Source organism: Octopus bimaculoides, chromosome 6 (assembly GCF_046866305.1).
Source record: "Octopus bimaculoides isolate indiv1 chromosome 6, ASM4686630v1, whole genome shotgun sequence".
Taxonomy (NCBI): Eukaryota; Metazoa; Mollusca; class Cephalopoda; order Octopoda; family Octopodidae; genus Octopus; species Octopus bimaculoides.
In genome coordinates, this window is record NC_142933.1 from 55,232,386 (window position 1) to 55,247,538 (window position 15,153).

Here is a 15,153-nt window from a genome sequence, read left to right on the forward strand (position 1 = left end):
CCCTATTTACAAAACTTTCAGTTTTTCATTTTTTTTTTATTTGATTCTCTATACAGACAGTTCATGTTATTAAAATAAATTCTCTTTAACATTCCTTTAAATTGTTATGTTATAGAAATAAATTATAACCTGTGTGTTGCCCATTTCTTGGGTGCAAACAGCAAGTCCATTTCTTGGGTACAAACAGGTCCACTCTCAAAGAGAAACGTATGCTACCACAATGAATTACAGAAATTGTGTTTTGAAAATAATCTATACATACCTCTGTGCATGGTCCATTTCTTGGGTATAGGTAGCAAGTCCTCATACATACATATATATATATATATATATATATATATATATATATATACTAGCAGAGATACCCGGCATTGCTCAGGATTAAAATTACATAGTTTGTATATAATATATTACAGTTATGTTGAAACAGGTGATATGGGAAAGTGCAGCATTGACAACAAAGCATTTGTGGAGTAAATGATGGGCTAATTTGACTAAGCAACATACTATGTATCTGTTTAGAGTATTTCAGGCCCTAACCAGTCATGGAAAATTAGGGGTGGGGGTTATGCGATTTTTGAACGCACTGAAAAGCTGTCAGTAGATATACTCTCTTTTGCAGCAGTCAGTCTGACGATGTGAATTTTCCGAGTCCTCTTCCCCCGCCGTTCGCAAGCACACATTTTTTTCATATTTGTTTACATGTTGTTGTACACCTATTACATTAATAAAATTTTTTTTTTTTTTTTTTGCTTGAATCAAACACTGGAGTTTAAAGGTCAAGGTCTGACGATGCGACTTTTCCGTGTCCTCTCCCTCACCCCCATTCGCGGGTGTGCATTTTTTTTTCATATACATTTACAGCAAGCTGTTTTACACCTATTACACTTTTTTTTTTTTTGCTGTGGTGAGACAACTCAGAACATTCGCGATGTGAACTTTCTGGGTCCTCCAAATCCCCGCCCCCGTTCATGAGCGTGCATTTTTGTTTTTCATATTCGTTTACAGCAAGTTATTTTACACCTATTTCACTTTTTTTTTTTTTTTCTTTTGCTCAGGTCAAACCCTTTAGTTTGACCGAAAATATTAAGTTGATAAATATGCTGCTATAGTAAAATTAAAATGTCCCCAAATACCTTACGCACCCTGTATTTACATACATATATATATATATATATATATATATATATATATATATATATATATATATATATATATTATTTAGGGGGCACTTATAGCAAGAAACTAATTCACTTCAGTATGTGAAAGTATATTATGTTTAAAACGTTTATATACTTAAAACATATAGCTTTGCCATAGTATAACATTGGGATTCATCCTCATTGTGACGTCCACTTTTCCATGCATGCATGAGCTAGTTGGCATTCTTTGATGTGAATAGTCTGATTGGATGTCCTTCCTGTTGCCAACCCTTATCTATTTCCTTGCAAAGTAATGTGTCACCATGACCAGACATGCTTTCATGGAAGATTCAAAGCAAATGGCATCACTTGTATGACAGTGATTCTCATTTACAGCTATCACATAATGTCAAGATGAGGAGAGACAAGTACACGTTAGCCGATTCCTCTTGTATTCAAATTTACCCTAGGTTAAAAAAACTCTCCATCATTTATGCATGCTAACATTATACACTTATTGGAGCATGTTGGCCTTATTTCTAATCAGCATTCACACATCCTCTCCCTTCACTTGCAGTCTATATGGCTCTTCATACCCAAACATCATATACTCTGCTCTTCCATTGGAGAAAGAATTACATTATATTACCAACAGAAGCAATAGCTCTATGCATTTTCTCCACCTTATCCTTACTCTGGATTCTATTCTTTCAGAATACACACCTCCACAGCTAATTATGTCACTTAGGTAATAGAAGCTATCAACAACAGAAGACTGCGAGCTGACAGAAACATTAGCACGCTGGGTGAAATGCTTAGCGGTATTTTGTCTGCCATTACGTTCTGAGTTCAAATTCTGCTGAGGTCGGCTTTGCCTTTCATCCTTTTGGGGTCAATAAATTAAGTAACAGTTATGCACTGGGGTCGATGTAATCGACTTAATACCTTTGTCTGTCCTTGTTTGTCCCCTCTATGTTTAGCCCCTTGTGGGAAAAATAAGAAGCTATCAACAACTACCAAACCACTTGAGTATTTGCTAACTATAAAGTCCTTCTTTTCTGTCATACTGCCTGTGTGATTTCACTGTATCTCTTGCACTACGATTTAATAATAATAGCAATATAAATACAGCATGGTTGTAAATAACTGTATGGAAGTGAAATATTTTTAATAAATGTATTTTTAGTCTCTGTGAAAATATATCCTTTAGATCAGCAGTTCTCAACCAGGGTCCATATGGCCCTTGGTGGGTTCCATATAGGATTTTGTTGGTAATAAATCAATTATACTTCTACAGTTCACTAGATATAGTCACTGGTTTTTTCATACAGTTCCTAATAATATTTAATTATAAAAAATATAATAGTATTTTTAAACATCAAATATCTATAAGGGTCCATCCAAGTAAAATAAAAATCAAAGGGGTCCAAAAGTAAAAGAAAGGTTTAAATAAACCCCAGGAGTTTCAGTAGCTAGAAGAGAAGATTAATCCAACTAGTATCATTTTCATTAAAGTTCATTAGGGAGCAATTACATTGTCTTTTGTCTTCTAAAGTTAAGAAGACCAGATTTTATGAACCGTGTAAGCAGATTATTGTTCATGTAATTATTTACATATTCACTTTTTTCTCTTTTGTTCTTTGTAAATTTGTAGATGCTTTAGTTGCCATGGAGAAAGCAATGAAGCGGGACAAAATTGAAGTGAATGACCGTCAACTTGCCTGTGCGCAAATCAACTCTCAAGAAGGTCAAGATTACCTTAAAAGCATGGCTGCAGCTGCAAACTATGCTTGGGTCAACCGGACTAGCATGACATTCCTTTCCAGACAGGTAGATTCTTTCTGTACCATCCTATTACTTTAATGCTGTTATTAAAAATACAACATATGAAATGAAAAACTCTTCACAGTAGATCGTCAGAAATAATCAGCAGCCATAAATATTAGTTTCAAATTCTATCACAAGGCTGGCAAGTTCGATGGAGAGGATAAGTCGATTACATCGACTCCAGTGCTCAACTGGTACTTATTTCATCGAATCTGAAAGGATGAAAGGCAAAGTCAATCTCGGCAGAATTTGAACTCAGAACATAAAGACAGGTGAAATGCCGCAAAGCATTTTGCCCGTTGTGTTGACAATTCTGCCGGCTTGCCACCATAAATGTTAACACCTTAAAGATGAGGCCTTTCTCATTTATAGATTCCTATTAAAATAGTTACAAACAAAGCACATTATTTTAATTGTAAACAAATATCTAACCATAGATAAGTGGATACTGCTCTGTTAATAAAAATAAACTAATACTGAAGAGCCATTCATTTGTACAAATATCAATTTTTAGGACCTCTATTTACATACTAGAAGACTTATGTGTATCAGAGAAAGTCTGTATATATGCATACAGACAGCAAATTGGCAGTCAGGTGTGGCTATGTGGTTAAGAAGTTTACTTCCCAACAACATGGTTTCAAGTTCATCTCACTTTGTGGCACCTTGGGCAAGTGTTTTCTAACCAAAGCAGTGTGAGTGAATTTTTTGGTAAACAGAAACTGAAAGAAGCCCTTCATATATGTGTGTGTGTGCTTATGTCTTCTTTTGTTTTGATATTGTGTAATTGTTGTAAATATCATTCATTTCCAACATTCTGCAAAAATGTTTGACCATGGGGAAATATTACCTTGCCTGGAAACAAGTGTTGGCCACAGAAAGAGTATCCTGCTGTAGAAAATCTGCCTCAATAAATTCTGGCCAACTCATGCAAACCTGGCAAAATGGATGTTCAGTGATGAGAATTAGAACATTGGATAGAATATCTTTGGGTATTTCCTCTGACTTTCTGTGCTCTAAGTTCAAATCTGACTGAGATCAGCTTTGTCTATTATCTTTTCAGAGCTGAAAAACAAAAAAACCAGTCTAGTGCTGTGGATTAAGCAAACTGTAAGAATGTTGGGTTGGGTGTGTCATGATATTCGTTCCATGTTCTAAGTTCAAATCTCAGCAAGACCTTCTTTGATGATAGACATAGTCCATCACCCAATTTAACACTTTAGCAGAGTCAATTCTGTTGCAAACATTCAGGCCAAGTCTCTGGTTTGAGGATACCTTCCTTCCTCCCTTTTCACTTATCTGAAAAGCTCTGAAAAACATCATTTGCACTGGCTTTCCTTTGACTAAAAGGTTAAAAAAATGTGTGTTTATATATAACTTACATCTGTGTGTGTGCATACTACTATTTTTTATGTTGTCTATTTTATTTGAATATAATATTAAAACCTTTTAAATTTTTGGTCAGGCTTTCGCCAAAATCTTCAACAGCACTCCTGATGACCTGGATATGCATGTGATTTACGATGTCTCACACAACATTGCTAAAGTAGAAGAACACTTTATTGACGGCAAGCAGACAAGCCTATTGGTACATCGAAAGGGGTCGACACGAGCATTTCCTCCGCATCATCCTCTCATTCCTGTAGACTACCAGGTATGTTTTGCTTTTGAGGATTTTATCAATAATATTGTTTTTTCAAGCTAGACGAATTTTTAATGTTCTCATTCTGGTTCAATTTTAGACCTTCTTATATGTTTCTAAGAATCTGCATAGGTGATAGCAACCATCCAAGAGATTGACAGTTCACATCCTGTCAGGGATACTGTATTGAGTTTGTGACCAAGACACCTAACTTTGAAATGGCTTATTTCTACTTTTTGCAGAGTAGAAACAACTTGGTGCTATAAGCAGTAATGCTAAATTGATAAGTGTATCATTAACTAGCAGTGTTGAGTTCAAGTTTAGCCTGTCATTTTAAATATGACAAACTAGTACCTAATACAATGGTGCATTACTAATTAAAGTGAAGCTTTCAACCTGTGTCATTGTTTATATTTTAAGATTAAATACATATGGATATTATTTCAAATATATATTTATTAATATCTTATGTAGGGTGATCAGGAACTAAACAACCACCACCACCTGGGTTGATCAAGTTTTTTTTTCAAGTTGTGGACTTAATATGGCAATGGAAAATTGAGCATTTTCATTTTTTTTTTTTTAATGAAAATAGGATTGATTTTTTATGTGTGTGTGTGTGTTTGGTGCCACAATAAAAGCATCCATGTACCCTCTGTACAATGGTGGTGTTAAGGACTTCCAACCATAGAAACTATGCGGGAAATGGAATGCATGTGTGAAGCATAGTTTCTAAACCATCTAGGAGGCCAATAACTCCAAATAAGAACTGACTCGTGTAGTAGTGTACCACCAAAATAGTTAAAAAAAAAAAAACAATATTAAATGATGGTGATTGTGTGTGTGTGTGCGCGCATATTGTTTCCACATACACTGAACTGCAAAAGAAATGCGACTTTTTCAAATGTCATTTTTATATGGTAAATTCTGAAAATTTATTTTGGGGATGTAAGTGTAAATATTCCAAGACATACTGGTTCATGGCTGAGACCCAAATTGCAGGTAACTTTTCAACTTGCCTGAAACGCCAAAACACAGCTGCATTGAATGCCATGGGTGACAGTTGTAAACAATTGTCATGAAAAGTGAAATGCACGTGCATCTTGTGGAGATCATGAGTATAAAAATCAACTTGAACTGTGTTCCTGACATTTGTAATTTGGACACATCAGGTATGAACTGTTGTCAGCAGCACAGAGAGAACAAGCTATCAGCTAATTGCAAGCAGGGCAGTGTGCCCTAGTTGTTGCAAAAGTTTACAATGTCCATGTCAACACCATCTCTCCCCTGCAGCAGCGATACAACACCAATAGCACTGCAGACCATGCCCGCAGAGGGCGCCCCCAGGTGACCACTCCTCCAGGCAGGACTACTTCATCCATCTGCAACACCTCCATGATCGCTTCAGACCATCCAGTGTGACAGCTCACAAGACACTGGATAATGACCCATCAGCGATGACACAGTATGATGTCGACTGGCCGCCAACAACCTGCATTGCCATTGTCCAGCTTGAGGGCCTGTCTTCACTGCTCACCATCATCAGGCATGACTACAGTGGGCTACACAGCACCGACACTGACGGCATCAACAATGGAGATCAGTAGTCTTCTCTGAGCCAGTGCTGCGTTTCCACCTCGGATGGCAGAGTGAGGTGTGGTGTAGGAGGGGGTGAATGCTACAGAGATGCATGTATCATGGAGAGAAACGTGTGGGGTGGCCAAAGCATCATAGTTTGGGGCGCTATAGGCCTGAATCAGAGAATTGGGCCCCATGTGTTCCAAAATGTTGGTGCCAGCAGAGGGAATGGTATCACAGTGCAGCGCTACATTGACCAGAGCCTAAGACCTCACATCATGTCTTTCTTCATGCATCACCATAGCCATGTGTTCTAGCAAGACAATGCTCCCTCCCACACAGCCATGGTCACCACGAACTTCCTGTGTCAGCGCAACAGCCAAACCATGCCATGGCCGGCACTCAGCCCAGATTTGAACCCAATTGAACACCTGTGGAATGAAATCCAGACACTGCTGAACCAGGTGGTCCCAAAGCCAACAACTCATGTGGAACTGGAAGCAGCTTTCCTCAGGGTGTGGGCACAGTTGGCAATGGCTTTTGTGAACTGCCTCATTCATTCCATGTACCAACGGTGTATGGCCATTCTGAACACCCAGGGAGGGCATACACAGTATTGAACATGTCATGCCCTACAATCTCAATGTGCTGGATCCACCCACTACCAGAATACATGACAAAGTGTTCAGTCACTTCAAATCTTAAGAAGAAATCACTGACTGGAATGTTAGATATAAATCTGGGAAAGTATAGTGCTTTAGCTTCAGTATCCAAAATGGATAGGTTAAAACAGAAAACAGTAACAACAGTGTTACGGATGTTATAATCATTTTTACCAAGAATATATTGGCTAGGCGGGTCTAGGATACAATTCTTCTGCATATCTAGATTGCTCAAACTGTTTTTCATAATGTCATACTTCGGGATTTTTTTTATACTCACATGTTCTTGTCACTAACTATTGCAGCAGAACATGTAATGAATACTTATCTGGTTATTTAATCTTGCTTGTCTTTAAGAACAAAGATGACCTGTGTATTTTTATCTTTTCTTTAATACAGTTAACTGGTCAACCTGTTTTGATTGGTGGAACAATGGGAACTTGTAGTTATGTACTGACTGGTACTGATCAGGGAATGGAAGATACATTTGGAACAACATGTCATGGAGCTGTGAGTGTCCTATTTTTTTGACATAAAAATTGATATTACATTTTGTTTATGGTCGGAGATTGGGGGTAATTATATAGGAAGTTTATGTATTCTTTCTTTTATTCTTTCACTTGTTTTAGTCATTTGACTGCGACCATGCTGGAGCACTGCCTTTAGTCAAGCAAATCGACCCCAGGACTTATTCTTTGTAAGCCTAGTACTTATTCTATCAGTGTCTTTTGCCGAACCACTAAGTTACGGGGATGTAAACACCAGCATCAGTTGTCAAGCGATGTTGCGGGGACAAGCATATACACACACATACATACATATATATATATATATATATATATATATATATATATATATATATATATATATACTCTTTACTCTTTTACTTGTCTCAGTCATTTGACTGCGGCCATGCTGGAGCACCGCCTTTAGTTGAGCAAATCGATCCCAGGACTTATTCTTTGTAAGCCTAGTACTTATTCTATAGGTATCTTTTACCGAACCAGTAAGTTACGGGGATGTAAACACACCAGCATCAGTTAACAAGCGATGGTGGGAGAACAAACACAAACACACATATGTATATGCATATACATATATACAACGGGCTTCTTTCAGTTTCCGCCTACCAAATCCACGCACAAGGCTTTGGTCAGCCTGAGGCTATAGTAGAAGACACTTGCCAATGCATTGGGACTGAACCTAGAACCATGTGGTTGGTAAGCAAGCTACTTATCACATAGCCACTCTTGCGCCTATTATATATATATATATATATATATATATATATATATATATATATATATATATATATTCTTTTTACTCTTATTTGTTTCAGTCATTTGGCTGCAGCCATGCTGGAGCACCGCCTTTAGTCAAACAATTCAACCCCAGGACCTATTCTTTGTAAGCTTAGTACTTATTCTATCGGTCGCTTTTTTGCCGAATCTACTAAGTTACAGGGGACATAAACACACTAGCATCGGTCGTCACGCAATGGTGGAGAGACAAATACAGACACACAAATATATATACGACGGGCTTCTTTCAGTTTCCATCTACCAAATCCACTCACAAGGCTTTGGTCGGCCCAAGGCTATAGTAGAAGACACTTGCCCAAGGTGCCACGCAGTAGAACTGAACCCGGAACCATGTGGTTGTTAAGCAAGCTACTTACCACACAGCCACTCCTGCACATTATATATATATATGTATATAGGGTAGTGGGGCTCCAAAAGGGGTCTCAGGGAGTAGCATCTCTGCCTTCCTGATCTAGTTTTCTACTGCATTTCTTAAAAATCATGGTAGAGGCCTTGGTCTGGAGACCACTGAGGTTGGGGGGTAAGCAAGGGCATACTCCCCATAAAAAATCCAATGGGCACCAGCCAGCCCAAAGGTTGGGGTGGGCTGCACCTGCCTACCTCAGTTGCTATGGTATTGAGGTATATCAGGCCACCCTCGTTAACGGGGACAAAACCCGGATTTAAAACACTGGATGATGATATATGATGGGCTTCTTTCAGTTTCCATCTACCAAATCCACTCACAAGGCTTTGATTGGCCTGAGGCTATAGTAGAAGACACTTGCCCAAGGTGCCACACAGTGGGACTGAACCCAAGAACCGTGTGGTTGGGAAGCAAGATACTTATAACACAGCCACTCCTTTGTCTATATATACAACTAGCAGAAATACCCGGCTTTGCCCGGGTTAAAGAGAATAATGAAATCTAAAAACGCCATCTAGACTACACAACCCTCAACTGTTAGTAGCTACGATACCATATTTCTACATTAATAACTCTCCAATCCATGCCAGCATGGAACATAGACATTAAGTGGAATGCCAGTCTCTCATCTAGGAGGGCCTTGAAATCAATGTTACCAACTGGGGACTATGTGTGTCGTAGTGATAATAAAAAGACCCAAAGGAGGTCTGCAACGAAATAATTTTACTCAACACTTTGCAAGTGAATCAGTGGAGGCAAAGATGCGTCTCATTTACTTGACAATTTATGTACCACATTGCAGAAATCACAATGAAAGTATATCTGAAAGGGTAGTCTTACACTGTTGTACCATTGAATTACAAATAATGCTCATCTGTTATGTTCGGGTTAAAATTTCATCAACATCAAAAATATATGAATTTTCATGGGAGTTATGGCCGTTATACATAGAATATAATTTCCAAATTTCATTAAGATCCGTTCAGTACTTTTGACGTAGTTTTGGATAAGAAAACAAATGACTAATGTGTGTGTTTGTGTGTGATGGGTGTATATATGTATAGATATCTGTATGCATGTATATATATGTATATATGTGTACATATTACATGTACATCTATATATATATATATATATACATCTACACATGTGTATACATATACATGTATGCATATAGATCTATATCTATGCATATACGTGTACATATACATGTATATGTATACATATACATCTCTTTCTCTCTCTTTCTGAAAGTATCTGTCATTACAGTATAGAAATGTGATTGTTTCAGTTAGTGGAATAATGTGTACATATACATCTATATGTATACATATACATCTCTCTCTCTCTTTCTCTCTTTCTGAAAGTATCTGTCATTACAGTATCGAAATGTGATTGTTTCAGTTAGTGGAATAACGTGTACATATACATCTATATGTATACATATACATCTCTCTCTCTCTTTCTCTCTTTCTGAAAGTATCTGTCATTACAGTATCGAAATGTGATTGTTTCAGTTAGTAGAATAGTTTCATTTTTAAAGTGAAAGTATTTGACATGAGTGTTTTTGTTTCACTTTTGACACACATTCTCATTTTTATTTCTATAGATGTGCGTAAGGTATTTGAGGACATAGCTTTTCTGGGTCATTGCTGCATTTTTTGCTAACTCTGTATAATCTTTGTTTCAGAAAATAATAATGACAGACCCTCAGCTTACTCAAGAAATGAAGAGGCATGTTACCATTGTGGCTGTAAAGGCTGAGCATAGCAATTCAGAAATATCTTGAATTTTGAAAGTTCCTAGATCTTTCGTCTACAAAGTTTGTAAGGAGCTAGAGACTGAAGATGGTGACGTATCACCAGTATCAAAGCATAAAGAGCATTCTAAACACTCTAAAGTCATCAGAACACCTGGGTTTATCCAGCAAGTTCAATATGACGTCAATTGCAAAAGATCTCCATGTGTCTGAAGGAACAGTGAAAGTTGTTGTCTACAAAGACAGATATAAGTCTTATATAATGAGGAAAGGTCAATTTGTCAGGAAAAGTAAAAGAAAATCAGTACATCAGATCTAAAAGGCTCTTAAACAAACTGAAAAATCCAGCAGAAGAAGATTTGATTTGGTTTTTCTCAAACGTGAAAAACTTCGACCATGATCAAAAAGTTAACAGAAGAAATGACAAATGGCTATGTAAAGACCCTTCTGAAGTTCCAAGTGTTTTGCATACAAAATTTCCTGCAACTCTCATGGTTTTAGGGATTGCCAGCAATGAAGATGTGATGCCTCCTTCTTTCCACAAGGCCTTAGAGTTAACTCTGCCACCTACATTGAGGTCCTGGAAATAATTGTTAAGCCCTGGATAGATAGTGTATGCAATGGAAGGCCATATGTGTTTCAGTAAGACTCTGCATTATCACACATGGCTTTGGTAACACAGGAATGGATGGCTGAAAATTTTCATGATCGCATAACCCCTAACATTTGGCCCCCTAATTCCACAGATCTCAATCCATTGGACTATTGCATGTGGATCATTGTTGAGAGAACAGTCAATGAACACACCCATAACACCAAAGATTCTTTGAAAGGTACCACAGTAAGAGTAATGTCCAAAATGAACCAGGACTACTTGATTTGAGCATGTACATGATTTAGATCTCATATAGAAGCAGTTGTTGAAGCTGATGGTGGCTTTATTGAATAACATTATAAATAAGGTTTATTTTCATCCTCATAGCATTTTTTGATAAAGTTACTATCTGTTATTATATAGCTGTTTTTTATAAACATAAATCTGTCCTCAAATATCTTACGCACCCCAGACCTGTTGAGGCAAGTGAAATTGAAATTGAACTAAATTTGATGACTGGCACTCAGGCCAACCTTCACTCATTAGACACTAAGTTCAGCTTGTGAAGACCTGTTGGGGCAAATGAGATCGAAACTGAACCAAATTCGATGACTGGCACCCGTGCCAGTGGAGCGCTAACAACATCATCCAAGTGGAATCACTGCCAGAGCAGTGGTCTCATGCCGGTGACACGTAAAAAGCACCATTTGAATGCGATCGTTTCCAACTACGCCTTACTGGCACTTGTGCTGGTGACATGTGAACAAAACATTGGCTGACTCCTGTGCAGGTGGCACATAAAAAACACCATTTGAGTGTGGCCGTTGCCAGTACCGCCGGACTGGCCCTCGTGCCGGTGGCACGTAAAAAGCACCCACTACACTCTTGGAGTGGTTGGCATTAGGAAGGGCATCCAGTTGTAGAAACTCTGCCAGATCAGATTGGAGTCTGGTGTAGCCATCCGCATCGCCAGTCCCGAACCCATGCTAGCATGGAAAGCGGACGTTAAATGATGATATTTATGAAAAGTATTGTTCAATGTAAAATTATTTTTTTGTTTGTTTTGTTTTTCCTGTTAGTAAATGTATAAAACTTCTCTTGTTTAAATTAGGGCCGAGCACTTTCCCGTGCCAAATCTCGTCGTAATCTTGATTACATGGACGTATTAGAGGCCTTAAATGCTCAAGGAATCAGTATACGAGTAGCTTCCCCTAAACTTGTTATGGAAGAAGTAAGTTGATTTTTTTTTTTTCCTTTTCTTTTACCTGCAGCAATATTCTTATTTTGTTGTGTCTGAGGAGAGTCATTCTGTTTTAATGCCTTGTTAATTAACACATTCACAGGTTCAATTTCCACTCATTTATTTATTTATTATTTTTTCTTTCCTAAAATTTTCATTACTTCTTGCAACCTCTTCATTAGTCGTTGACTGTCTGTTATCAGAGTGGAGTTCTTTTTGTTTGTTTGTTTCTGCACATGTATGTGCATCAGTGTGCATGTTTATACATGTATGTATAATATTATTATCGTTATTCACTAGCTGGTCCTGTGGAAACTTCACGGACAACATACAAAATGTAAGCATCTGTAAATCGTGTGCTGGAACAGTGGGAAATGTTTCTATATTGTGACACTTACAAAATATAGAAAGAAGTGTAAAACTGATAACTACATAATCCAACTAAAATATCTCTGTTAAGCGCCCACAGAGTTACTATTATCCTTAAAATACATTGTACATATTCAAAGAAACTTCTTCATTTGGAGGTACAAAAAATTCTTCTGGTATTCTTTTACTCGTTTTAGTCATTTGAGGGTGGCCATGCTGGAGCACCACCTTTTCGTCAAAGAAATCGAACCCTGGACTTATTCCTTGTGAGCCTGGTGCTTATTCTGTCAGCCTCTGCTAAACCACTAGGTTACGGGGACGCAAAAAAAACCTGCATAGGATGTGAAGTAATGGTGGTGGGGGAACAAACAGAGACAAACACAAACATGTATACATGTATATACGTATATACATGCATATATATAAATACATTTATATACATATATACACATACATTATATTTGTATATATATATATATATATATATATATATATATACATACACATATATATGTTTACATACATATGTATATATGTATATACATAGGTGTATATATATATGTGTGTGTGTGTATGCATTTTCTTCCAACCACTTGAAGGTTTATCTTGCTCCAGTCCACTCAGCTGGCCAAAATCAGTTGTAGCTGTAATCCAAAGAGCCAGCCTTGTCACATTCTGTGTGAGGCTGAATCTCCCCAAGAACTACGTTAATGGTGTGCATGTCTGTGGAATACTCAGCCATTTGTTTTATCCTGATGTGGTAATGAAAAGTAAAAGTGACAGCCAATATTTGCTGGTGTTATTTAACAATGTATCTGTGTATGTACTTTTCGTTAGATGTATGTATCAGTCTACTCTGAAAATACTGATAAACATTTAAAAACACAAAACGAACGCCACCTTCCTTTCAGTCACCACTCACTCACTCTCTCTCTCTTTCTGTCTCACTTCCTCGCTCCTGCTTTTAATTTAACAGTGTATGTATGTATGAATGATATTATTTGAATCAGTTTGGTAAATATTGGGGGGGGGGGGATCTGGGCGTGTTTTGGTCTTAATATCCTACTTCAGTGATGTATATAACTTAACCATACTTGCTGATGTAGTAATGTGAGTCACTAAGTAGATGTACAATAATGAAAATGTGTAGGCATGAAAAATGAGCACATTCAAAAATATACTTAATTTACTTCAATTCACAAGGCTATCAGAACTCAGTACCAGATCATCTGGGGATGTTATTTTTACTACCTAGGTTATAGGTTATTACAAAATACTTACCCTTAATCTCCCTCCTTGTCCTTTGGTGTTAATAGTAAAAGTTGAAGTGCTGATCTCTGATTGTGGAGGAAATCTGTAGATGGGGTAGACCCAAGAAAATGTGGGACAAAGTGATGAGAAGACGCATCAAGTTAAGTGAAATTGTGGCCACCTATACATATATGCCCTTTTCGACCATGCCCCCTCCCTCAAATCTATAAACCTCTGTCAAAACTCCATCTTCCCAACATTTACTGCAGGCCCCTCCATTCATGTACCTAACCACACACTCTCCATGCCCTCACATATCTTCCTTATCCCCCACCCATTCCAGCCACTCCAATTTCCCTCACCATCACTTGTCATGTCTCTAAACATAACCACTCACACTTTTATGGAGCATCCCCTTCCATACTACTTATGCTCCCTGCTCCAGTTTCCTGTAGATAAACCCCAATACATCTCCAAATTATCAATTTCTCTCTATCTTTCTAACTCTCTCACTTTCTGGGATAACCAAATATCTCCCCTATAGTAAGACAAGTATCTCTGTCCCTCTATCATACACTAACCTCTCAACTCAGAGGTTTTTATTTTGCAAGTTATTTGGCAACCCCACTGGTGTGGTGTCACGTAGAAAGTACCCAGTACATTCTGTAAAGTGAGTGAGACTAGGAAGGGCATCCAGCCCTAGAAACCATGCCAAAACAGACAACTGGACCCTGATGAAGTTCTCCGGCTTGCTAGCTCCTGTCAAACCATCCAATCCATGCCAGCATGGAAAACAGGACATTAAATTATGAATGTAAACATAATCTATTTCATGACACCTCTTCACTTTGCTTGCATTATCCACTCATAATATGCCCATACCTTCAGTCTGCTTCATTACAAGTAAATATAGCATATCCACAAAACTTTTCTGTTCAGTTCTCTGTAATATCAGCAAGCTATGTATGAATTGTTTCTCCTTATTTATTACCTCAATATTGACTTGGTAATATACTAAACTGATTGTAGACAATGTCTTTGCTGTCAATCAGACAGACAAGCCTTTATCTACCATTGACACCGCTCCCTTTTGTTAACTATTTACTATATCCATCCCTACCCACTACTGACTTCCATATGTATCCCCCCACACACACACACTCTTCTATCGCCCCATTTATCTACAGGTTTATTATGCTGTTGTTCTCCACCCTTTCTGTATTGCCACTTACTATTTCATCTTTCTCTCCCAAATTGATATTTACCATTGACCTTTTGTCCACCCTTAACTGCACTCCCCTCTATCTCTATCCATCTTCTCTCACACTCTTGCATATTTATCCATCCACTCTTCTCTTTG

At 37.7% G+C, this 15,153-nt stretch overlaps 1 protein-coding gene across 2 annotated transcripts in view; it reads left to right on the forward strand.

The window, feature by feature from the left end:
* Nucleotides 1-15,153, forward strand: part of LOC106867593 (RNA-splicing ligase RTCB) — a 50,100-nt gene that overhangs the window by 32,712 nt on the left and 2,235 nt on the right. For both annotated transcript variants that reach the window (XM_014912511.3, XM_014912512.3), the window contains exons 9-12: nucleotides 2,797-2,972; nucleotides 4,435-4,623; nucleotides 7,251-7,361; nucleotides 12,045-12,164. In XM_014912511.3, the coding sequence (XP_014767997.1) occupies nucleotides 2,797-2,972; nucleotides 4,435-4,623; nucleotides 7,251-7,361; nucleotides 12,045-12,164 (596 nt within the window). The remainder of the gene's footprint in view (nucleotides 1-2,796; nucleotides 2,973-4,434; nucleotides 4,624-7,250; nucleotides 7,362-12,044; nucleotides 12,165-15,153) is intronic.